The 27,162-nt window shown below is 44.8% G+C and overlaps 2 protein-coding genes across 5 annotated transcripts in view; both read left to right on the top strand.

Annotated features, from left to right (window-relative positions):
• LOC140722924 (uncharacterized) overlaps positions 1-27,162 on the top strand; it is a 43,064-nt gene that overhangs the window by 7,719 nt on the left and 8,183 nt on the right. The gene's annotated exons all lie outside the window — the stretch shown is intronic.
• On the top strand, positions 7,852-12,569 carry LOC140722920 (uncharacterized). The gene has a single exon (XM_073037550.1). It carries the CDS (start codon positions 9,010-9,012, stop codon positions 10,969-10,971), a length of 1,962 nt encoding a protein of 653 aa, XP_072893651.1. The 5' UTR covers positions 7,852-9,009; the 3' UTR covers positions 10,972-12,569.

A 27,162-nucleotide genomic window follows, 5' to 3' on the forward strand; every position in this document is an offset into this window, starting at 1 on the left:
CCGGCACCAGGGAAGCAACATACCATCCGAGACTCCCAGTCTTCCCCACAAAATCTCCTATCAAAATCCTACCCTGACTATAGAATCCCCTATCACTACTGCTCTCTTCTCTTCCCTCCTCCCCTTCCTAGTCGCAGGTCCAACCACAGTGCCAGAGACAGGACCACTGCAGCTTATTCCTGGTAGGTCATCCCCACCAACAGTATCCAAAACAGTATACTTATTTTTGATGGAAACGGCCACAGGGGTGCTCTTCTCTCTCTGTCTGCTCCCCCTGCCTCTCTTGACTGTCACCCATTTGCCTACCTCCTGTCTTTTCGGTGTGACTGCCTCCCGATAACTCTTATCTATCTCTGCCTCTGCCTCCCGAATGATCCGTAGTTCATCCAGCTCTTGCTTCAATTCCCTAACTCGGTCTGATAGGAGCTGCAGCTGGATGCTCCTTTTGCAGGTGTGGTCATCAGGGACAACTGTGTTGACCCTGACCTCCCACATACTGCATACGGAGCACACCACTGCTCTAACTGTCTCCCCCATTACCTGATCCCAGATTAGTCAGAATAAATGAAAAGCAGGCTTCTTGCCGAAGTCCTCTTGCGCCGAAGCCCGCTGAGCCAAAGCCCAGCACTCTGCTCCTGCGCACTCCGCTGCCCGCTCCTGAAAGTGGGTCGCTTTTTAAAGCCCGCGCTCGCCACTGACGTCACCCGCGCTCACGCAGCTTTACCTTCCTCCTCAGGTATTTTCCAGGTATTTGCTGGATCAATAATCAACCCACCCTTGTGGGCACAGGAGAGTTCAAACAGCGAACTTCGGCCACTAGGTCCTTTATTTCGAACCTTCCATCTTCTTTCTTTCTCTCCATCTGACCGTCCTTGCTTAAATAAAACAAACTGCGAGCTATGTAAACACAAGCTGTGAGCAAGTGTAAACACGCTGCAGAGTCAAATAGTTCCACCCCTCCCTCTCTCTCAGTAAGAATCAAACAGGAGCTGAGAAAGCCGGCGGCTGACGTCACTCAGGCACTCTCTCTTAAAATGACAAGAAACCTAGAGGTTCGTCACACCACGATCAACCAATACCTTTTCCTTTAGTCCGAGAGAGTCCTTCTACTCAGTTCCTTCAGTAACACGATTGTAGTCTGTTCGATGTATCCACCGAGATTGCCCCTTCAGTCTCAGAGCCGTGGAGTGGTCAGTAACACCTAATATGGTCCTCTCCACCAAGGTCTGAGTTTCCCTCAATCCCAGTTCTTGGTCAGGACAAAATTCCCAGGTTCTTGGGTTGGATAGTCACTCCTCTCTGCAGGGTGGTTCTCTTCCTTGTAAGCCTGTAGTACCTGTGAATGTAATGCTTGGAAAATTTTGTTTAGTTGGCATATGTATTTCCCCATCTCTTCCCCGAGGGTATGCATATCCAATTTACCTGGTAGACTTTCTGGGAACAATGGTAGACAAGGTCTTGGTCCACAGGGTGTCCTCATGGGCCGTCCATAAATGATTTCAGCTGGTGACAACACTGTTTTCCCCTGTGGGGTGACCCTCATGTAGAATAGGTCTAACAGTGGGACCTTCATCCACGCGAGTCCAGTCTCCGCTGTTAGTTTGGCCAATTTACTCTTCAGAGTGCCATTGACACTTTCCACTAAGCCAGCGGCCCGTGGGTGGTGTACACAGTGGAAATGTTGCTTGATAGCTAGTTTGTTACACACCCCTTCGCTTGCTTTCGCCACAAAGTGTGGGCCATTGTCAGAGCTCAGCATCTCTGGCAGGCCGTACCTGGGAATTATATCCCGTAATAATACCTTCACAACAGTCTTAACAGTATTATTGGTAGTTGGAATAGCTTCAATCCATCTATTAAGTGCATCTATAATAACTAAGCAGTATCTATAGCAATGTACTCTAGGCAATTCAGTAACATCAACTTGTAGACACGAAAATGGTCAAGGGAGTCGTACCCGGTGTGCAGGGTGCAGGTTAACAACCATTCCCTCCTTTTCCAGGTGTGTGAATAATTGACCAATATAGGTAAAAACTGTGTAGGAACACAAACCAGTCCCGCTGGGGTGATCCAGAAACCTCGGTCGGGGTCTTTCTGGCACCCCACCTGGAACTACAGCTTGCACTCCTCCTCAGAGGCGTCCCCCTGAAAAGTACGTACCTCCCACATGTCTGGCAAACTCGTTCTGCTTGAGTCATGGAGGATTGCTTGATGGGGACCCGAGGAGACTACAACTATCGAGGATTGTGCAGCACTTTTCGCTGTCTAATCTGCTAAAGCATTGAGTTCAGTGACCTGGTTGGCCATGCGGGTGTGGGCTGCACATTTAATAATAGCCAAAACTCGAGGTAGCTGTTGAGCGGTGAGTAAGTTGTTTACAAAGGAGGCATTACTAATGGGGTGGCCAGAGCAAGTCAGGAATCCCCATGTTCCCAGAGAGCCCGGTAGTCATGTACAACTCCAAATGCATAACGGGAGTCCGTGTAATTGTTCGCACTTTTAACTGTTGCTAGGATACAGGCACAAGTCAGAGCAAACAGCTCAGCCTTCTGGACGAGACAGCTGCTTCAAAAGAGGCCTGCTCAATTACTTCACTGTCCGTCACTATCGCATCACCAGAATATTGTTTCCCTGCTGGATCCACAAAAGGGCTTCCATTCTCATAAAACATTGCCTCGTGCTTGAGGGGATATTGCAGAGTGGATGGGAGAGTCTGTCCTTCTTTCATGGTGATCCAGACGGGGGGCAGTTTTAGAAATTAACAAGCAAGGCCAATTTCATGGCCTGAGATTGCCCAGAGATGGGGTACAGCCTCTTGGGTTCGGTCAATATTAAAAGAGTGTCTTACCAGATGTCCTGTCTTCACCTGAGTCCTTCCAGTATCAGAGTTGGCATGCGGCCAAGTCTGGCCAGCCTCCCTTGGTGCTGGAGGCTTGTTTCATCAGGGTGTAGGCAAGGAACCCTAGGCTCTTTGGCTTGAACCCAAGGCAAACCCTCACGGTGGTATGGGGAACCACCTGTCCTGTCTGTCGCCAAAGGAAATCCGGAACTTCGGCCAGTAATGCACTGTTCTCTCTTCCTTTAACCTCTCTAATGTGACTGGGAACTTTGTCCCTAGAGGGGTGCATAATACTGGCTTTTGTCAATCCCCCTGGAATTCCACCTGTAGTGGCTGTGTATGTGAATACGTGCGTTCCGTGCCTTCGAACCCAGACAGAGTGATTGTCGTGTTTGATAGCTGGAATCCATTTTCCAATATTATTTCCTGATTGAGAGTGGTTGTGGTTGCCGGCATATCAATCATAAATGGAATTGGAATTCCAGCAACTTGCAATATTACATTGGGCTCTTCCTGAGGGGTGGTACTCACGGCAGGAAGCATCCTTGCTTGTTAATTTGAAAATGGGTTGTTGCCCCACCTGTCCCTTGGTAGGTTTTTGTTCCCATTTCTGATCCCCAGATATAGCCCTCTCACATCCTTCTTCCCACTGAACATCTTCTCCTTTAATATTAGTTCCTTTCAGGGTTGATTGGGATTTGATAGTCAGGTCCCAACAAGATGTCAAAGCTCGTCACATTCGATTTTGGTCATTGTTAGGCCAATCCATATTATTTGTTTAATCATGTTGGCCAACTTAGTTGGTTAGTATTGGAGCAGGAGGGCGTTAAACTGGGGGGACAGATTCCCATCTTTACAGGCTTGGTCAGAAGTTGTTCAGACCTCAGATGGAGTCAACAATCAAATTGCTGAGCATGGTGTGATGAATGTGCTGAGCTGTGTATATTACAAAGCAAGAAGCATCGTAGGAAAGCCAGATGAGCTCAGGACAGGGAATTACAATATTGTAGCCATTATTGGGACATTGTTGCACCCAATAGTCTGAGGGATTTAGAGGAACAAATTTTTAGAGAGATCGCAGACCATGCCAAGAAACAAAGGTTGATACAGTAAGTGAATTTAACTTTCCATATATTGACTAGGACTCCCATAATATAAAAGGACTAGATGGGGTAAAGTTTGTCAAATGTGCCCTTAATCAGTGCGTAATCCCGACGTAGAAGTGTGCAATAAGCTGTTAGGACATGATCCAGGGCTGATGACAAAAATTAGTGATCATAATGCCATGAGATTCAAAAGTAAATATGGAAAAAGAGAGGTCTGGACCACGGGTTGAGATTCTAAATTGGAGAAAGGTCAATTTTGATGTTATCAGAAAGGATCTGACAAATCTGGTTTGGGACGGCTGTTTTCTGGCAAAGGAGTACTTGGTAAGTGGGAGGCCTTCAGAAGTGAAATTTTGAGGGTGTAGAGTTTGTATGTGCCTGTCAAAATAAAAGTTGAAAGGTACCTGGTGCAGGGAGCCTTGCTTTTCAAGAGATATTGAGGCCCCGGATATTTTATTCTTCTGAATGTCTCAGACTGTTGGGTGCTACCAAGACTCATTAATGACTAAAAATCATAATTCCATGCGAGCTCATCTGACTTTTTACTTAGTCGTCTTCTGTTGGTTTCTAAAAGCTTCTCAATAGTTTTTGCTCTTTTGTTTGCTCTCTCTTTGGTCTTTATGTTTGTTTTGGCTTCTCATTTCAGCCATGGTTGTGTCATCCTGCCTTTCCAATACTTCCATTTCTTTGGGATGTATCGATCACTCAGCTCCTGTATTGCTCCCAGAAACTCCAGTCATTGCTGCTCTGTTGTCACTCCTACCTTTCCCTTCCAAACAAGTTTGGCCAGCTTCTCTGTCATAGAAACATGGAGAAGTTCAGTACAGAAACAGGCTGTTTAGCCCACCTAGTCAATGCTGAGAACACATTTAAGCTGTCTAATGCAACTACTTGCACAGGGACAATCACCCTTCATGACCCTACCATCCAAGTACCTATCAAACTTCTCTTATTGTTGAAACTGGTCTTATATTCACCACTTTTGCTGGCGTCTCATTCCACAGTCTCACGACCATTTCATTAAAGAGCTTTCCCACATGTTTCTGTTAAATTTTCACCTTCCCCACTTACCCATGACCTCTGGTTGTCATCCTACCCAACCTCAGTGGAAAAAGCTGTTTGCATTTACCCTCTCTATACCCTCATAATTCTAACAGATCCTCAAAGCAATGTATAATTTACTTTCTGATCTTTAGACCCTTTTTAGGTCTATAAAGTGATGAGGGGCATTGATCGTGTGGATAGCCAGAGGTTTTCCCCCCAGGTTTGAAATGGCTAACACGGGGGGACATAGTTTTAAGGTGCTTGGAAATAGTTACTGAGTGGATGGCAAGGGTAAGTTTTTTACCTAGAAAATAGTGTGTGCATGTAATCCACTGCCAGCAGTGGTGGTTGAGGTAGATACAATAGGGTTTTTTAACAGCCTCTTAGATAGGCACATGGAGCTTAGAGAAATAGAGGGCTCTGTGCTAGGGAAATTCTAGGCAGTTTCTAGAGTAAGTTAGATAGATAGATAGGCCTGGAATATGATGTAGATTTCTATGCTCAATGTTCTATGTTGAACAGTGAAATAACATCTCTTCTTTAATCTGTACAGGGTCCACAATTTTAATGTGGCTTTTTCACACTCCAATAGAACCTTTGTCCATCTCCTGAGTAAATAGAGATGAAAACATATTTAAGATCTCCCCCATCTGCTTTGGTTCCACACGTGGATTGCCATTCTGGTCTTCCAGAGAACCAACTTTGTGCCTTACAATCCTTTTGCTCTTAATCTATCTCTGGAATCCCTGAGGATTATCCTTCATCTTTTCTGCAATGGCAACCTCATGCCTGCTTTTAGCCATCCTGATTTATCTCTTCTGTGTTCTCTTGTATATTTTATACTTCATAAGAACCTGCCTGCCTATCCCTGTTATGAAACTCCATTTTGTGCTTCACCAGGGTCTCAATATCTCTTGAAATCCAAGGTTCCCTGCAGTTTCTATCTTTACCTTTTATTCTGACAAGCACATACCCGCTTTGTACTTTCAAAATTTCGCTTTGAAGGCCTCCCACTTACCAAGCAAACCTTTGCCATAAAGCAGCCTGTCCCAGTCCACAGTTGACAGATCCTACTATCTTAATTCCAGGTGTTGATCCATTCCCTGAACACATCCACCTTTCCTATCATGCTCCTTGCATTGAGATATACAGGGCTCAGCACATTCACTGCACCATGCTCAACGTTTTTCATTCCTGACCTTGTCTGAGGTCTGAACAACACCTGTCTCCACAACCCCTCCACTATCTGTTCTGTTATTCAGGCATCCATTCCCCCTGAGACGTTAGTTTAACCCCCCTTACCCCCACCCCCCACCATGCAGCTCTATCACCCCTTTTGTTTTCATCTCCCAGTTCAATAAAAAGGAGGTGCATACAGGCAGATAGGAACAAATGGGCTACTTATGAGATACAGGAAATTCAAGTGAACTCTGATGAAAGAAGGCATGAGGTTGCCCCAGCAGACAAGGTGAAGGAGAATCCTCATGGATTCTGCAGATATGTTAAGTGCAAAAAGATTGCAAGGGAAAAATATAATCCTTTACAAAATCAGAATGGTAATCCATATGAGGAGACAAAATAGATGGGGGAGATTTTTTCTGCATTCGTATTTACTCAGGAGGTGGATACAGAGTCTATAGAAGTGAGGCAAAGCAGCATCAAGTTCATGGACACTGTACAGATTACAGAGGTGGAGGTGTTTGCCGTCTGAAGGCAAATTGCCATGGATAAATCCCCAGGGCCTGACAAATTGTTCCCTGGGACCCTTTGGAAGACAAGTGCAGAAGTTGTCGGGGCCCAAGCACAGATATTTAAATCATCCTTAGTGACAGGTGAGGTAGTGGAGGATTGGAGGACAACCAATGTTGTTCCGCTGTTCAAGAAAGGCTCTAAAAATAAACTAAGAAATTGTACATTGGTGTGCTTGACATCAGTAGGGGGAAAGTTATTGGAACTTATGTGCAGGAACCGGATATATAAGTATTTGGATAGATGTGAATTGATTAAGGATAGACAACATGGCTTTGTGCTTGGTAGTTCATGGCTCACCAATCTTATAGAGTTTCTCGAGGAAGTTATCAGGAAAGTGGATGAAGGCAAGGCAGTGGATGTTGTCTACATGGACTTCGGCAAGGCACTTGACAAAGTCTCATATGGGAGGTTGGTCAAGAAGGTTCAGTCACTCAGCATTCAAGATGAGATAGTAAATTGGACGAGACACTGGCTTTGGGAGAAGCCAGAGTGTGGTAGCAGATGATTGCCTCTCTGACTGGAGGCCTGTGACTAGTTGTGTGTCATAGGGATCAGTGCTTGATCTGTTGTTGTTTGTCATCTATATCAGTAATCTGGATGATAGTGTGGTTAACTGGATCAGTAAATTTGTGGATGACACCAAGATTGGGGTGTAGTGGACAGCGAGGGAGACTATCATGGCTTACAGTGCGATCTGGACCAGCTGGAAAAATGGTTTGAGAAATGGAAAATGGAATTTAATGCAGACAAGTGTGAGGTGTTGCACTTTGGTAGGACCTACCAGTGTAGGTATTACACAGTGACTGGTTGGGCACTGAGGAGTGTTTTAGAGGAAAGGGACCTGGGAATACAAGTCTGTAATTCACTGAAAGTGGTATCACAGTTAGATAGAGACGGAAAGAAAGATTTCAGCCCATTGGCCTTCATGAACCAAAGCACTGACAACAGTAGATAGATGAAAGTTGTAAAAGAGGTTCCGAGAGTTCAGAGAAAATTTACAAGGATTTTGCCAGGTCTGGAGGACTTGGGTTACGAGGAAAAATTGAACAGGTTAGGACTTTATTCCTTGGAATGTAAAAGATTGAGGGGAGATTTGATTGTGATAGAAGGGCATAGATAAAATGCAAGCTGGCTTTAACCACGGAGATGGTGTGGAACTACAACCAGAGGCCATGGGTTAAGGGTGAAAGGTGAAATGTTAAGGGGAACATGAGGGGAAACTTCTTCACACAGATGGTCATCTGGGTGCAAAATGAGCAGCCAACACAAATGGTGAATGCGAGCTGGATTTCAACATTTAAGGAGTTTTGTGTAGGGACCTGAATGGTAGGGGTGTGAGAGTGGGGAGTTTAAATAGTTTAGCACAAGCTAGATAGCCCAAAGGGCCTGTTTCTTTGTTGGTACTTTTCTGCAAGAGCCTTTAACAGCTGTGCGGACCAACCATTCATCTCAGCAAGAAATTTTTATAAGGCATTAAAACTGTGGCACTTTAAGTTAATAATACATATAAGAAAATCCCAGCTGCACGTCAAGAAAGACTATTTGCGTGAGAATTTTTCAGTTACTGTGTGGCCAGGCACCCATGCAGCTCAGCAGGGACAGGGAATAATACCAATGGAGGGAGCCAAACTGAGCCAAGGCACAAATTGGAGACCGCAGAAATGCCCCATTCCTATAGAAACAAGAAGGGCATCAGAGAATTGATGGTCATTCCAGATACCAGCACTGTGCCCAGTTAGAAGATGATTTCTCTGTCCAACTTGGGTGGAACCTCACTGTAACAGTGTGATGCTGGATCAGACCTTGACAACTCAAGTAATCTCATCCGAAGTGTTGTCCTACACCCAGTGATGGATTTTGTAAATCTCTTTACAGGTTAAAAATCAGAAGGAATTTGTCTCCCGGAAGCTCAGACATGGCACACCAGTTTTGCTGTCTCTGTCTAGATATTTAAGAAGTGAAGCAGGGGGTCCAATCGACCATCCTACCTGATCAGACTACGGGGCAGGATTCACTCAGTCATTTGACCAACTGGCACGCCCGTCATTTTACACAGGGGAGAGCCCATTCTTCTGCTCAGACATTGGGAATGGACTCAATCAGTCATCTCAACTGAAGGTACATCAGCAAGTTCACACTGGGCAAGGTCATTCACCTGTTCTGTGTGTAAGAAAGCATTTAGTCTGTCAACCCACCTGTGGACCCACCAGTCAGAAGCTGGTCATCTGCTGAATTTCTGGGAAAGGATTCACTCGGTCATCTGACCTGATGGCACACAAGCGAGTTCACACCGGGGAGCAGCCGTTCACTTGCTCGGGCTGTGGGATGAGATTCACTCGGTCATCCACCCGACAGAGTCACCAGCGAGTTCACACTGGGGAGAAGCCATTCACCTGCTCAGACTGTGGGAAGGGATTCACTTTGTCATCTCACCTACTGACACACCAGCGAGTTCACACTGGGGAGAAGCCGTTCACCTGCTCAGTCTGTGGGAAGAGATTCACTCAGTCATCCCACCTACAGATACATCAGCGAGTTCACACTGGGGAGAAGCCATTCATCTGCTCAGAATGTGGGAAGAGATTCATCAACTCTTCCAGCCTACTGACACACCAGCGAGTTCACACTGGGGAGAAGCCATTCACCTGCTCAGAATGTGGGAAGGGATTCACTCGGTCATTTGACCTAATGGCTCACCAGCAAGTTCACACCAGAGAGCGGCCATTTACCTGCTCAGACTGTGGGAAGGGATTCACTTTGGCATCGAAACTAGTGAGACACCAGCAAGTTCACACTGGGGAGAAGCCATTCACCTGCTCAGTCTGCGGGAGGGGATTTACTCAGTCATCCCACCTACAGAGACACCAGCGTGTTCACACTGGAGAGAAGCCATTCACCTGCTCAGAATGTGGGAAGAGATTCACTCGGTTATCCAGCCTGCAGTGTCATCAGCATGTTCACACTGGGGAGAAGCCGTTCATCTGCTCAGACTGTGGGAAGGGATTCACTCGGTCATTTGACCTAATGGCTCACCAGCAAGTTCACACCGGAGAGCGGCCGTTTACCTGCTCAGACTGTGGGAAGGGATTCACTTTGGCATCGAAACTAGTGAGACACCAGCAAGTTCACACTGGGGAGAAGCCATTCACCTGCTCAGTCTGCGGGAGGGGATTTACTCAGTCATCCCACCTACAGAGACACCAGCGTGTTCACACTGGAGAGAAGCCATTCACCTGCTCAGAATGTGGGAAGAGATTCACTCGGTTATCCAGCCTGCAGTGTCATCAGCATGTTCACACTGGGGAGAAGCCGTTCATCTGCTCAGACTGTGGGAAGGGATTCACTCGGTCATTTGACCTAATGGCTCACCAGCAAGTTCACACCGGGGAGCGGCCGTTTACCTGCTCAGACTGCGGGAGGGGATTTACTCAGTCATCCCACCTACAGAGACACCAGCGTGTTCACACTGGAGAGAAGCCATTTACCTGCTCAGAATGTGGGAAGAGATTCACTGATTCATCCACCCTACAGAGTCACCAGAAAGTTCACACTGGAGAGAAGCCATTCACCTGCTCAGAATGTGGGAAGAGATTCACTGATTCATCCACCCTACAGAGTCACCAGAAAGTTCACACTGGGGAGAAGCCATTCACCTGCTCAGTCTGTGGGAAGGGATTCACTCGGTCATCCCACCTACTGACACACCAGCGAGTTCACACTGGGGAGAAGCCATTCACCTGCTCAGTCTGTGGGAAGAAATTCACTTCGTCATCCAACCTGCAGAGACATCAGTCAGTTCACACCGGGGAGAAACCGTTCACCTGCTCAGTCTGTGGGAAGGGATTCACTCAATCATCTAAACTGAAGGTGCATCATCGAGTTCACACTGGGGAGAAACCGTTCACCTGCTCAGTCTGTGGGAAGGGATTCACTCGGTCATCCCACCTACTGACACACCAGCGAGTTCACACTGGGGAGAAGCCATTCACCTGCTCAGTCTGTGGGAAGAGATTCACTGATTCATCCAACCTGCAGAGACATCAGTCAGTTCACACCGGGGAGAAACCGTTCACCTGCTCAGTCTGTGGGAAGGGATTCACTCAATCATCTAAACTGAAGGTACATCAGCGAGTTCACACTGGGGAGAAACAGTTCACCTGCTCAGTCTGTGGGAAGGGATTCACTCAGTCCTCCACCCTACAGAAACACCAGTCAGTTCACACATTCTGAACTATTCACCTGCACAGAATGTTGGAAAGGATTCATTCAGTCATCCCAACTACTGGCACACCAGTCAGTTCACGTTCTTATTAATTCCTTGCTTTTGCTTGCTGAGGACATTCATTTTAAGAGAGAGAGTGATTAAGAAGGCAAATCAGTCGGGCTTGCAGCTTGTTTACATCGCTCAAAGCTTGTTTGGTTTTAACCGAGGACTCACACTCAGAGTCAGGCTGAGAAGACGGAGGAAAAATGGAAGGATCGAAACCAGGGAACTAGTGGCCAAGGGTCACTGTTTAGAGCTTTCCTATGCCCACAAAGGTGGGTTAAGTGTTGATTCACCATACATCGAATGTGTGGTTATCACCTCATTTGATCCATAGGTGTGGATCGGATTTGGGGTATCCTGTGAAGACTACTTATGTGTTAACGCTTGGCTGGGTGTGGTGTGATAATTCACTTGAAGGCGATACCCCTTGTGACAAGTCACTTTCGGTGATAATTCGTATGTGGATTTGAAACGATGAAGCATAAAATCTACAGCAACTGTTCTCTCGTTTCACCACAATGGAACCTTTGGAATTCGACGTAATTGCCTTCTCTCGACATTTACCCTGGATTACAAATATCTCTCTTTCATCACCTATTCCGTGCATGAACTGAACTTCCAGACTTTACCATCTCAAGACTCTAAGCCTTGTTTTCCCCGAGCTCAATAGTTTGGGAGTTATATTTTGTTACACCTGTGCCCCAACTCTGAGGGGCTGAAGGGTACAAAGTAGCCCCCACCTTTTTGAGAATCGCAAGATCGCTATTAATTCAGGTCAGGAGACGCAGGAAATGAGAGAAAGACACGCAGAGTCCACATGTGGTTTGGAACGTCCTGGCCCCTCAGCGATACGAAGCCACGGGAAACGGCCATTGTCTCTTGGAGACGGAATTGTGTATTGAGTACTGTACTATTTATTTGAAGCCCTCAGGGAATGAGCCGAGGGGGCTGGCTGAGGGATTGCATCATCCCAACCTGATTGACATCTGAGACCCCGTGAGTAAGCATAAAATAGGGTCTGGGGAACAACCCCTTTAGAGGCACCAGGAGAAACGATAGAAATCCCGTGACAGCATTTAATAGTGACTGCCGGTGGTGACACGTGTGTGTGTCCATCCTTGCCCGGATGATGAGTTTTCCACGGAACGGCTTAGCTAAAGGACCGACTACAAAAACGGAACTCTCGAAGGATCGACATCATAAAAAGGAAAGCAGGCAAGTTTAAAACATCTGTCTCTCTTGACTCCAACAAAAGGCTGCAGCCTGCATGAACTTGAGTGACTTTTATATTTCCATCGGACAATACATTATCCCCTACACAACGATAGAGTTATTTCTTATTGATAATTATTATACCCGTGCTTTTAGATTTAGCATTGACAACGTATATTATGTATGTTTGCATTGATATTATTTTTGTGTATTTTTATCAATAAATACTGTTAAAAATAGTACCATCAGACTTCAATGGACCTTTCTATCTTTGCTGGTAAGTGACCCAGTTATGGGGTACGTAACAATTTACACACACATATATACACATAAAACTGTTAACTTTTGCTAGTATCTTGCTTAATTTACTTTATTGTAATTAGATACTAATAAAGATAGTGGTTTTAACATCAAAACTAGACTCCAGTAGTCTATTGTTCCTGGTTAATTTCTAAAACTTTAGTTTCTAAATTTTTATTCATAACAAAATTGGGGCCTGCATCTGGGATATGAACAAATTTGAGGGCGTGTTGATTAATTAATTATTGATTTCATTGGGGAAATCCCTTTTGATTTATTTGTCTGCAAAATCAGCAGCAATGGATGTTGATAAATGTCTGGAAGCACCAACCTCTGAGGCATTAGAGGACGCCAGAAGGATCGTGTTGTTGTGTATTGTGAAAAGGTTTAAACTTGCTAAGGTGAAATTGACACTGAGGAAGGCACAGATGCAGAGGATTATAGCTGAACATCATGTATCTGAGGTGTGTTTAAAGTGGAGGAGTTGGAGGTGTTTCTTGAAAGTAAACCTAGTGAGCTTGAGCTCCATTACAAGTTAGAAAAGTTAAAGATGGAGGCTGCGGAAAGGCAGAGGCAGTTTGAGGCCAGAGAGGCAGAAAAACAGAGGGAGGAAGCAGAAAGACAGAGGGTGTTCGAGCTGGAAAACATAGAGAGATTGCAGCAAAGGGGTCTAGCGTTAGACTCTGGTGATAAGTTTGAGGACAGTCGGGAAGTTAAATTGGTACCTCCACTTGACGAGGCAGAGGTTGATAAATACTTTCAGCATTTTGAGAAGGTTGCTCAGAGTTTAAAGTGGCCAAAAAGGGTTGGCCTATTCTCTTACAATGTGTAATTGAGGGGAAGGCTCAGCAAGCCTATTCTGCTTTGACAGTTGATGAAGCAGCTGATTATGACATAGTGAAACAGACTGTGCTCAAACTTACAAGTTGGTCCCAGAATCATACAGGCAAAAGTTTAGAAATTCAAGGAAATGTGTGAACCAGACTTATATGGAATTTTCTTGTGAGAAGTTTGTGTTTTGGCTGGTGCAGATATAAAAATATAAATGATGATTTTAACAGCTTGAAAGAGTTGGTTGTAATTGAAGAATTCAAAAGGTGCGTCTCTGATGGCTTCTCAGTCACTTATATGAGACAGCGTTCTAAAGTTTGGTGATGAGACTGACACTGGTGAGGTAAATCTTATTAAAGGCATTGGGGGCGGCGTGGTTTTTGTGCCATTGCCCAAGGTACCTTTACAGTCAGGGTTGGTTTCCAGACCTGTTAAGATCAGATTGTGCTCCAGTTTACTGGTGGAAGATGTTACTTTGCTGTTAGGGAATGACCTGGCAGATGGTAAAGTTGTTCCTGTAGTGCAGTTGACAACTAAACCAACCACTGACGACCCACAGATGGATTTTATCATTTATCCTTCCTGCGCAGTAACTCACAGTATGGCTAAAAAGTCTGCCGACGCAGACAGTACTGTGCAGCATGATTCTGATACCAGTGATAGCCAAAATCGGGATTCAGATTATGCTGACTTGTCAGGGACTTTTCTGCCTTCATTGTTTCAACAGGATTCATGTAGACAGTCTGATGAGAAAGACGTATCCCTGTCTAGGAAGGAGTTTATAGCAGAACAGAACCGAGACCCTGAGATTGAAGCTTTAAAAGAAACAGCTCTCTCTGATGATGAGATTAAGAAAGTGCCAGTAGGGTATTATCCCAAGGATGGAGTGTTAATGAGGAAGTGGATGCCACCTGCTACACCTGTGAGTGAGGAATGGGCAATTGTTCACCAAGTTGTAGTTCCTAATGTTTACAGGACTGAAAATTTAACTTTGGCCCACAGTATGTCCTTAGGTGGCCATTTTGGAGTGAATTAAACTGTAAAAAGGATTATGAAGGAATTTTACTGGCCTAATTTGAGGAAAGATGTTGTGATCTTTTGCAGAACCTGCCGCACTTGTCAGGTTGTGGGTAAACCTAATCAGGTCACCCCAGTGGCCCCACTCCGGCCTATACCTGCATTCGGTGAACCCTTTTCCAAAGTTATAGTGGATTGTGTTGGCCCATTGCCAAAGACTAAAGCTGGCCATCAGTATTTGCTAACTATTATGTGTACTGCATCCAGATTCTCAGAGGCAATACCTCTCAGGAATATTAAAGCTAAAATGTGGCAAAGGCTCTTACCAAGTTTTTTACTTTATTTGGTTTACCTAAAGAATTCCAGTCTGATCAAGGAAGTAATTTTACATCTGGATTATTCTAGCAGGTAGTTTATGAACTGGGAGCTAAATGAATTACATCATCTGCATACCATCCAGAATCACAAGGGGTTTAGAAAGATCTCATTCTACCTTCAAAACAATGATTAAGACATACTGTGTTGAAAATGGAAAAGACTGCGATGAAGGAATACATTTGCTTTTGTTCGCAGTAAGAGAGTCGGTACAGGAATCACTGGGCTTTAGTCCATTTGAATTTGTAGTTGGTCACTGCGTGAGGGGACCTTTGACCTTGTTAAAGGAACAGTGGATTGATGGGATGTACATGTTAACTTCTTAGACTATGTTTTGAAGTTCAAAAACAAACTACACCAGTCCTGTAGTCTAGTAAGACAAAATTTAAAGATTTGTCGAAACACAATGAAGTTTTTGTTTGATAAGCAGACTTGTGAAAGAAAATACCAGGTGGGGTTAAGGTGCTTGCCTTATTTCCAATGTGGCTGAACCCACTTAAGGCGAAACTCAATGGACCGTATGAAATAGTCTCTCAAGTTAACTATCTGAATTATGTTATTAAAAGACCAGACCAATGTAAAATAACACAGGTGGTACACATAAATAAGATAAAGCCTTATGTTGACAAGCAGGCACCATCTGTGAGTGTTGTTGTCAAAACATATGAATCTGGCAACCCTGAGAATGAAACAATTGACTCGTCTGAGACTTTTCACAAGCCAAACACGGTCCCAGTTAGGCTAATGAACTCGGTTGTTCAAGAAAACATTGATAATAAGTTGGCTCATCTGCAGCCAAAGCAACAACAACAGCTGAAGAAATTAATTCTGAAGTTTAAAGATTTATTTCCCGCCATTCCCAAGCAAACCACGGTCACAGTATATGACGTAGATATTGGTCAAGGCAAACCAATTAAACAACACACATATTGCATGAATGTAGAAAAGTGTAAATTGCCTGTGATTATGGACTGTGCCTTTAAGAACCATGTCTATAAGGGAGAGGGAGAGAGAGATAGAGAGACAAGCACAAGCAGCTTGTTACAGAGACAGATAGAGTGGAGAGCCTGCATGATGGACAGCTGGTGTTCAGCACAATGGTATTTAAAGGAGTGTTGCTGTTTGTTTCGTAGGACACGCAGACACACAAAGGCTAGTGGGAAGAGTTGTCACTGAAGTTTAAAATGTCCACGCGTTTGGGGTTGAGGATCGGTTAAGAGGAATCGGTCTGTGACTATTAGTGCATGTCAGAGCAACCCTGTGAAATCTGCTGAAAACCCTTGGCTGGGTTGGTAGATTGTCACTTGAAGACGAAGCTCTTTAGTTGGTCACGTTTGACTAAATTGGAAGATTCGGAGAACATCGACACCTGTTTACTTGGATGCCAAATCTCTCACTCACTTCAATCCCGTGAACTGAACTGAATATCCTTACCACACCAGCGTAAGACTGTATCATTTCCCACCCAAGTTTGGGAAATATATATTTAAAACTATATATGCATAACACTGCTAGATTTTGCACTGATTATGGAAAGGTAAATGCAGTAACAAAAACAGATGCCTATCCTATCCCTCGGTTGAATGATTGCATCGTAAGGTTGGAAAAGCTATATTTCTAACAAAGACTGATCTGTTGAAAGAGTATCGGTGTGTTCCATTGACGGACGGAGGTAGAGAAATTTCTGTGTTTGTGACACCATCTGGGTTGTACGAATACAATGTTTTGCTGTTTGGAATGAAAAATGCCCCAGGAACATTCCAGGGAATGATTGATTCTGTAATTCGAGGGTTGGAGCACACAGATACCGATACTGATGACTTAGTCACAGGGAGCAACACTTGGAATGACCGTATCTCTGCAGTAGAAAAGCTCTTTGACAGGCTTTCCCAGGCCAGCCTTACAGTTAACTTACCTAAGAGTGAATTTGGCCATGCCACTGTGACCTATGTTGGCTATGTTGTAGGTCAAGTCAAGTTAGCTCCTGTTCAGGCAAAAGTCCAGGCAATTTTCTGAAGTTTCTATTCCGACTGGTAACAAGGCTCTTGGAAGGTTTCTGGGAATGGTTGGATATTATCGCAAGTTCTGTAAGAACTTTGCTGGTATTGCTCTTCCGCTGACTAATCTCCTGAAGAAGGGTGAAAAGTTTGTTTGGACCGAGCCTTGTCAGAAGATTGATTGAAAGTTATTATTTGAGATTAGGCCAATCAATGTAGTGTCGTCAACAAATTTAATTCACAGATTGGAGCTGTGAGTGGCGACACAAGTCGTGGGTGCACAGAGAGTAAAGGAGGGGGCCAAGGAGACACCCCTGAGGGGTATGTGTTCTGAGGGTCAGAGAGACAGAGGTGAGGGAGTCCACTCTTACCACCTGCTGGCAATCTAACAGTAAGTCCAGGATCCAGCTGCACAAGACAGGGTGAAGGCCGAGGTCTCTGAGCTTCTTGTTGATACTTCACGCCTTCGTATGGCTACAGCTCTGCCCATGACTGCAAGGAACTGCAGAGAACTTTGGAGAACAGAGAACATCAGAGAAACAAGCCTCCCCTCCATGGCCTCTTCCTACACTTCCCCTGCCTCGGAAAAGCGGGCCATGTACTCAAAGATCCTCACAATCTGGACATTCTTGCTGCAAACCCGCTCCCCCATCGGGGAAGAGATACAAAAGTCTTAAAGTGCGAACCACCCGGCTCAAGGACGGCTTCCTGTCTGTGGTTATAAGCCAAATGAATGATAAAATGTAATCGACCTCACAATGTAACTCGACGTGACCCTGCACCATATGTCTATCTACACTGCACTTTCTCTGCAGCCATAATGCTTTGTTACAGTTATTGTTTTGTCGTATATCAGCTCAATGTACTGTCGTAATGTATTGATCTGTGTGGCTGGTACGTCAGGCAAGCTATTCACTGTAGCTCAGTACGTGATGATAATAAACAATATCCCCATTTTAATTGTGTGGAAATATTAGACAGACTGAGCTTCTGCTTTGGAACCACAGAAGGAAACTTAACTGTAGACTTTTCTGAGGAATACCAATAAATAGAAAAGGCTTGCCTCGCATTACGATCTGCGGTAACTGGGATCAGGTGACCGGTGGTGGGTCTCCCATATCAATATCAGAATCAATATCAGACCGGCACATGTCATGAAATTTGTTGTCTCTGCGGCAGCAGTAGAACCTAACTCATAACAATAGATTTTAACAGCTATGAATTACAAAAATATACATATTCTATAGTTAAATTAAATAGGTTGTACAAAATTTAAAATTAATACAAATGTAATAAACCATTTTAATTGTGTGGAACCATTTGACTGGGTTGTTGCTCTGGAAATTCTGGAGTGAAGCTTAGCTGAACTGTACATATTTATGGGAAGCTCTGATGAATCAAAAAGCTAAATTCTCACATAAATGGGTCACACATCCAGAAACATTGGCTGCACTTGTGTGGGAGCGCTTGTAATTAAAAACACCTTAATGGACGTTTCTGATGATTTCAGTGGGACAACAACATTAATCACGGGTTTCATCACTGAATCCAGTGTTGTGAGATGTAAAGCCCCCTGTTATGTGTCCGGCTGTGCAGTGTTGTTGGTGGAGTGGGCAGCGTGGTGTTTGTCTCGATTCGGGTCACAACACCAGAATTGCCAGCGGGGTCCACACACAGTCAACAGAAAACCTCTCGTCCCTGCAGTCTTTGTCTCCTGGTAAACTCAACACCCTGACAATGTGGACCATAGACACCCCTTCCTCTTTAAAGTCAGTCATTCATTCAGACAGCTGATCGCTGACAGGATTTATATTTATTGGTCATTAAAGTTCGCCCAGATTCGTTTGGACGGATTTGATGTGGAGTTCAGGGAGTCACAGTGAAAGGGCCGGACGGCCGAACTCTCTCCGTTGTCCAAACATCCTTCCAGGTGAGGCGACACTTCACCTGTGAATCTTCCCGGGTCGCCTATTGTGTCCGCTGCTCCCGATGCGGCCGCCTCCAAACTGGTGACACCAGCTCCTGCGCAGTTGTGCGGGGTAGGGTTGTTTTTTTGGGGGGCGGATCGATGTTATTGTTCCCTTTTGTGCGGGAGGGGTGGGTTTTGGGGGTTGATGATCGGGATGCCGTTCTTTTTGATGCGGGGGGTGGGGTGGGAGTTTGATTTTTCTCTCTGAACGACTTTCATGCTCTTTCTTTGTTTTGTGGTTCTCTGGAGAAGAAAAAAAACTGCAAGAGTTCTTCATGGATACGTGCTTTGATAATAAACTGACCTTTGAACTGTCCGCTCCCAGCGGGACTTCCCGGTGTCCAAACATTTTCATTCCAATTCGCATTCCCATTCCCGTTCCGACGTGTCAATCCATCACCTCCTCTTCTGCCAAGTTAAAGCCATCCTCAAAGTCCAGGATCTGCACCTTCTATTCTGTCTGGGTAGCTCCTCCCCCCAACCTGAGCTGTACGAGGGGTGATTGATAAGTTCGCGGCTGAAAGTTATACAGCTCTCGGTACCTGCACGTGCAGTTCAACTCTTTGAGTGATTATGCAGAAAGTTAATCAGTTTTGTGCTTTTTCTGTTACAGATAATTGAAAATTGCTAGGTTTTGTAAAATTGACTCCTTTCACCGTAGGCCACAAACTTATCAATCACCGCTAGTATGTCACCCAATTTGTGTATTTGTGTACCTGCTCCTTTCGTGTACTGGGCAACTTCCTTGTCCCATTCATGTAATGAGCAGGTACACAGATTGTGTGTGTGTGTGTGTGTGTGTGTGTGTGTGTGTGTGTGTGTGTGTGTGTGTGTGTGTGTGTGTGTGTGTGTGTGTGTGTGTGTGTGTGTGTGTGTGTGTGTGTGTGTGTGTGTGTGTGTGTGTGTGTGTGTGTGTATTATATACATATATATATATGAATGAATAGCGCTTTTTATAATGTCAACCACTATACCAAGATGAAAGAAATATATATGATTTCCAGAGCTCCACAGAAATGCAGTGCTAAATAAGACATTAACAAGATTATAGCCAATCACTGCATTTCAGTATATAACTGGTACAATACAACATATAATACTTAATTTACTAATAAGACAAAGTATTGCATGGTTGCATTCTCTAATTATCATCAAATCTAATTATCAAGCAAGTGAAATAATGTTGTTTGCTTAGAAGCCATAATGTTGTTAGTGAGAAAAATTTACTTTTGTATTAGCGAGTAATCCACGGACCACCACAGTGACAGCTCCAGGATTTCACCAAAAACAATCCAATATCCTATGCTAATGTTATTAGTGATATTTTCCTCACCAGCCACCAACCCCTCTCCCTAACCCCCGCTTCCGTAAAATTCCCTCAATTTAATATGCAGCAGCTGTTAAATTCCCCGCTTGTTTATTTTGATTTTTTTACAGAGGTGCTGGGGTGATGCTCCGGTGAGCTCCGGCAGCACTGCACCCCTGTTTAGATCCAAGTAACATGGACCCGGGGATCAAGCTGCCCAGGTTTACGAGGTGTTGAGCGAGTATTTCTGCTCTGGGATCAAATGGTTTTTTTTTTCTGGAGTTCAGTTCCTTTGGAAGCAATGCTGCTAATCTGAGGAGAGAATGAGTTTATATTCCATCCCTCTCAAGGAGAGGCTGTGATTAAATGGGCTGGTCTGTGTTTGAACCAGTAGAAATAGACCTGGGGTGGGGGGGGGGGGTGTTCAGCGTTTGAACTGTTTGGAAATTCCTCCTCGCTGTCACCTGTCTGTCAGACAGTGGAAATCAAACAGAAACTCAGGTTGCTGGAGATCTGCACTAAAAATGATAAATTTTGAATCCATTCTGACAAATGACTGTGAACCTGAATCGTTAACTTTGTTGCTCTCCCCACAGCAGTTCCTTACCTGTTGAGTGATTCTGGTGAATCCAGTTTCTTTTTATTCCATTCACTCTGGAATGGTTTAAATTTCCTGATTGTCTGTTATACTTGGGAATGTGTTCAGTGCAGTTACTAACAAGTTTGACCTGAATAATCTCAGGGATGATCAGCTTTATGTATGAGGAGCATTTGATGGTTCTGGACCTGTGCTCAATGGAGTTCAGAGGGACGGTGGGGATGGTGGTGGGATGTATGGTTAAGTAAACCTTACGAATGCTGAAAAGCCTGGATACAGTGGACATGGAGAGGATGTTGCCATTAGATAGATAGATAGATAGATAGATACTTTATTCATCCCCATGGGGAAATTCAACCTTTTTTTTCCAATGTCCCATACACTTGTTGTAGCAAAACTAATTACATACAATACTTAACTCAGTAAAAAATATGATATGCATCTAAATCACTATCTCAAAAAGCATTAATAATAGCTTTTAAAAAGTTCTTAAGTCCTGGCGGTTGAATTGTAAAGCCTAATGTCATTGGGGAGTATTGACCTCTTCATCCTGTCTGAGGAGCATTGCATCGATAGTAACCTGTCGCTGAAACTGCTTCTCTGTCTCTGGATGGTGCTATGTAGAGGATGTTCAGAGTTTTCCATAATTGACCGTAGCCTACTCAGCGCCCTTCGCTCAGCTACCGGTGTTAAACTCTCCAGTACTTTGCCCACGACAGAGCCCGCCTTCCTTACCAGCTTATTAAGACGTGAGGCATCCCTCTTCTTAATGCTTCCTCCCCAACATGCCACCACAAAGAAGAGGGCGCTCTCCACAACTGACCTATAGAACATCTTCAGCATCTCACTGCAGACATTGAATGACGCCAACCTTCTAAGGAAGTACAGTCGACTCTGTGCCTTCCTGCACAAGGCATCTGTGTTGGCAGTCCAGTCTAGCTTCTCGTCTAACTGTACTCCCAGATACTTGTAGGTCTTAACCTGCTCCAATCATTCTCCATTAATGATCACTGGCTCCATATGAGGTCTAGATCTCCTTCAAAGCCAAAGTAAAAGCAAAGCAGAGGGCATATGGTTATGGGGTTCTGCTTCTACAACATGATACAAAACATGGCCAAAGGCACCGTAGGATGCAGACAATAATCAAAACTAATACAATCAGACTTCAAAATGCTAAAACAACCCCCAGAAGTCCCCGAATATATTGAAAGGCCAGGGCCACCCCCCTGCCTTACTGGTCCCAAAATTGTGCAGCTTATTGCCAACATCTTGAATTTTCAGAATCTCTTGGGTTCTGTGTTTAGACAAGCCAGTAACATTGGAAGATTCGTCAGGGATATGGGTACAGCATTCCTTACCTATGATAGCACAGGTCCCTCCTTTTTCTGCTAATATAAAGACTTGGGCCATCCGATTCTGTCGCACTGTTTGGCGAATTGCAATCATCTCAGTTACCTGTACTTGAGTGTCAGTCAGTGCTCCAGCTGTATTATTGGCCAATTCTTCTAGAGTGGCTGGTAAATTAATTATTTCCCTGGAATTTCTGACTACCCCATAGGAGGGAGAGGGAATCATCCATAATCTCTCAGATTCGGTTATACCCCTTCGTTGCCTGTTCCAATGGGGTTGATCCTGAGGCTGAGCCAGGATCCTCAAGTGTGGCATAAGGTCGGCCAAGTAGCAACAACCACTCTGACCCTCGTCCCCCCTCGAGAACCCGTCTGGTAGGGTGTGGTTCCATGCCGCTGCCCTGTTCTTTCTCCCGGCAGCCAGGGATAGGCCCCGTTTCCACAAACCCAATAAGCTCCATTTAGTGGTCCAGGGGTATCATAAGTTTGACTCTTGGTACAGTTACTACTTCCCACTTGATAAGGTGCACTCTCATTCTGGTTACACAACAAGTAGTACGAACCACTGCTGGAGATGTAACTCTTATCCCCGGCCATAGCTTGGAGAAGTCTTGTGGAGGAGATCTACGACTCCAACCCTCAAAGCAACACCATCCCCAGTCTCGCCTTCCAGACCTGGATATGGTGCAATTGACAATGCTACCATTACGGCTATCAGAAAACACCAGAACTGAATTGACTCCACTAGTATTCAGAGGCACCACTGACATAGTCTTACCCTGTTGGAGAATCCGGGCACATACCCAATGTGTTCCCCGCTCAACTTGCTTAGCGTAGGTGTGGCAGAGGGACAGGAAAGTGTTAAACTGGGGGCCTCCCGAGACAGGGGCAGGTTCCCTTAGGGTCATTAAAATCAGCATTAACCAGTACATTTTCCAGTCCTTATCAGTTCTGCCAGTAACGTGTTTACAGTCCGTTCGATGTATCCGCCGGAGCTGCCCTTCCACCATCACTACAGGAGGTGTTGTCAGTAGCACTTGGTACAGTCCTCTCCACCTCGGTCCCAACTTCTTACTGTTATGAACCCCGTAACTGGGTCACTTACTGGCAAAGATGGAGACGTCCGTTGAAGTCTGATGGTACTATTTTTAACAGTATTTATTACTAAAAATACACAAAAATAATATCAATGCAAATATACAGATAATATACATCGTCAATACTAAATCTAAAAGTGTGGGTATAATAATAATAATAAGAAATAGCTCTATCGTTGTCTGGGGGATAATGTGTTGTCCGATGGAAATATAAAGTTCATTCAGTTCATGCAGGCTGCAGCCTTTGGGGACCGCTGGGTTGCAATGGTTGGAGAGAGAGAGAGATTTGGAGAAAAACTTGCCGGCTTTTCCTTTTATGATTTTGATCCGTCGGAGTCTCGTTGGTGTGGCCGTTCTCTTGTGGCCTCTCCTTTAGCTAAACCGTTCTTCCATGATGAGCTCACCACCCTGGCAAGGGAGGATGCACACGAGCCCTCACCGGCTGTCTCTATTAAACGCTGTCACGGGATCTCTAGCGTTTCTCCTGGTGCGTCTAAAGGGGTTTTTTCCCAGACCCTCTTTTATCCTCACTCACGGGGTCTCAGGTGTCAATCAGGTTGGGATGATGCAATCCCTCAACCAACCCACTCTGGTTGTCCCCTGAGGGGTTTCAATGAATAGTACAGTACTCAATACACAATTCCGTCTCCAAGAGACAATGGCCGTTATCAGTGGCTCCGTTCCGCTGAGGTCAGGACACATTCCAAACCCTGTGTATTCTGGACGTCTCTCTCTCATTTCCTGGGTCTCAGACCCGAATTAATAGCGATCTTGTGATTCTCAAAAAGGAGGGGGCGACTTTGTACCCTTCGGCCCCTCAGAGTTGCATCACATTTGTAACATTACCATCCCAGTTCTTGAGCAGGACAATTCTCTAGGCTGGATAGTGGAGTAGTCACCTTTAGTTTGGGGTTTCGTCCTCTCGATAGGCCTGTCGTACCTGTGAATGCAAGCTTTAGAGAGTTTTTGTTAATTTCCATAAGTATTTTCCCATCTCCTCCCCCAAAGGTGTGCATATCCAATGTTGCAGGTAAGCTCTCAGGGAGGAGCGGCAAACAAGGTCAGGGTCCCCAGGGGGTTCTCATGGGCTTCCTGGAGATAATTTCTGCAGGTGATAGCCCCGTCTTACTTGATGGCGTGATTCTCATGTGGAATAGGACTAAGGGTAAAACCTTCAATCAGGTCAATCCAGTTTCTTGTGTAAGTTTTGCCAACTTATCTTTCAAAGTACCATTGGCTCGTTCCACTATGTCGCTGCGTTCAGATGATAGGTGCAGTGGAACTGCTGTTTTATAGCAAGCTCTTTACAGATTTCCTCATTTATTTTGGCCCATTGTCCGAGCTTATCATTTCTGGAAGTCCATAGTGAGGAGTTATTTCTTTTAGCAATATGTTCACAACAGTCATAGTGGTGGTATTAGTTGTAGGATCAGCTTCAATCGATCTGCTAAATCCATCTACTATCACTGAGCAATACCTATAACAATGTACTCTAGGTAATTCTATAAACTCAAGTTGCAAACAAGAAAAATGTCCACCAGGCAATGGGGTAGTTCCGGAACCACAAGGCATCCCCTTTCCAGCATTTGTTTTTTTTTACAATTTAAGCATGCTTTGGCTCGTTTTTCAGCTGCTTTCTGGAAGTCAACGTTGTAATAATGTATTAACCATTCCCTCCTTGCGCAAGTGTGTACAATTATGTACATGATCTATCAAAATAGGTAAGAACACAGAGGGAACACAGACCTGTCCCGCAGGGGTCACCCATAAATTGGCCTGAGGTTCGAGGTGGCAACCCATTCGGGACAATAGTTTGCGCTTTCCTTCAGGGGCGTCCCCCTGTTAGTTACGTATTTCCCCCATGTCTGGCATACCCGTGCTTAGATTTTGTCTAATAGGAGCTTGCTGGGTTTCCCAGGGGACTAAAAGTGTGGTATTCAAGGCTGTCTGTTTGGCAGCTGCATCAGCCCTAACATTACCCTGGAACATCTCATCACACTCCCCATTATGGGCAGCACATTTAATAATAGTCAAAACTCGAGGTAGCTGTAGAGCGGTGAGTAAGTTGTTCACAAAGGTAGCATTACTAATGGGGTGGCCAGAGGAAGTCAGGAATCCCCAAAGCCCCGTAGTCAGTTCATAACAGGAGTCTGTGTGAACGTTCGCACTTTAGTCTGTTGCTAGGATACAGGCAGAGTCAGAGCAAACAGCTCAGCCTTCTGGGTAGAGACAGCCGATTCAAAAGAGGCCTGCTCAATTACACTGGCATGCAAAAGTTTGGGCACCCCGGTTAAAGTTTCTGTTACTGTGAATAGTTAAACGAGTAAAAGTTGAACTGATTTCCAAAAGGCATAAGTTAAAGATCACATATTTCAGTAATATTTTAAGCAAGGAAACTTTTTTTTAAATTTCCATCTTTTACAGTTCCAAAATAACAAAAAAGGAAAAGGGCCTGAAGCAAAAGTTTGGGCACCCTGCATGGTCAACACCTAGTAACACCCCCTTCGGCAAGTATCACAACTTGTAAATGCATTTGGTAGCCAGCTAAGAGTCTTTCAATCCTTGTTTGCGGGATTTTCGCCCATTCTTCCTTCCGAAAGGCTTCTAGTTCTGTGAGATTCTTGAGCCGTCTTGCATGCACTGCTCTTCTGAGGTCTGTCCACAGATTCTCGATGATGTTTAGGTCGGGGGACTGTGAGGGCCATGGCAAAACCTTTTGCTTGCACCTCATGAGGTAGTCCATTGTGGATTTTGAGGTGTGTTTAGGGTCATTATCTTGTTGTAGAAGCCATCCTCTTTTCATGTTCGGCTTTTTTACAGACAGTGTGATGTTTGCTTACAGAATTTGCTAGTATTTAATTTAATTCATTTTTTCCTCTACCAGTAATTGTTCCCCGTGTGACTGGCTGTAACACAAGCCAAAAGCAAGATCGATCCACCCCCGTGCTTAACAGTTGGAGAGGGGTTCTTCTCATGAAATTCTGCACCCTTTTTCCCCCAAACAATCCTTTGCTCATTGCAGTCAAAAGGCTCTATTTTAACTTCATCAGTCCACAGGACTTGTTTCCAAAATGCATCAGACTTGTTCAGATGTTCCTTTGAACCTTCTGAATAGAACTCTGGGCACCTTGGATTTAACCCAGGGCAAACTGAAACAGTGATATGGGGAAGGACCAGTCCTGTCTGTTGCCAAAGCAAATCAGGAACTTCAGGCAGTAATGCGCTGCCCTCTTTTCCTTTAATCTCTCCAATCACCATTACTGGGAACTTCTGTCCCTCGAGGGGTGCATAATACTGGCTTTCCTCAGTTGAGCACCCTGGAGTGTCATAGCACAGAGTCATATGAGGGTCGGCCGCTGGCAGAAGGGGTTCAAACGCAGTGGAGTCCAGATTAAGTGCCCACCACTGGGGGGGGGGGGGGGTGTCAGTAACTGAGGAAGATGTCGGTCGTTCACTAATCCCAGGGTGATACCCTTGTCCACACAGAGAATCTCGACTTCTAACGGACAGAGCAAGTCTCTCCCTGCTAGATTACACCCCGACTGGTGGTAACTGTAAATGAAACCTCACACTGGTTCCCCTGGAATTCCACCTGCAGTGGCTGGGTACATGAATATGTACGTACCCTGCCTTTGAACCCAGTCAGAGTAATTGTCTGATAGCTGTTTTCCCTTTTACGATACCATTTCCTGATCGAGAGTGGTTGTGGTTGCCCCCATATCAATCAGAAATGGAACCGGAATTCGAGCAACTTGCAATATTACACTGGGCTCTTCCTGAGGGGTGGTACTCTTGGTTGGAAGCATACTTGTTTGTCAATTTCTAAATGGGCTGTTGTCCCCACCTGTCGCTTGGTAGGTTTTTGTTCCCACTTCTGATCCCCACATATAGCCCTCTTGTGTCCTTCCTGCTGAACAGATTCATCTTTAATAATAGTTCCCTTCGGGGTTGATCGGGATTTGACAGTCGGGTCAAAGCTCATCACATTCCATTTCGGTCCTTGTCAGGCCAATCCATATTAATTGTTTTAATCATGTTGGCTAACTTAATTGGTAAGCATTGGAGCCGTTAGGGGTTAAACTGGGGGGATGGATTCCCATCAT

This window comes from Hemitrygon akajei, unplaced genomic scaffold, assembly GCF_048418815.1.
Source record: "Hemitrygon akajei unplaced genomic scaffold, sHemAka1.3 Scf000093, whole genome shotgun sequence".
In the NCBI taxonomy this organism is placed as follows: domain Eukaryota; kingdom Metazoa; phylum Chordata; class Chondrichthyes; order Myliobatiformes; family Dasyatidae; genus Hemitrygon; species Hemitrygon akajei.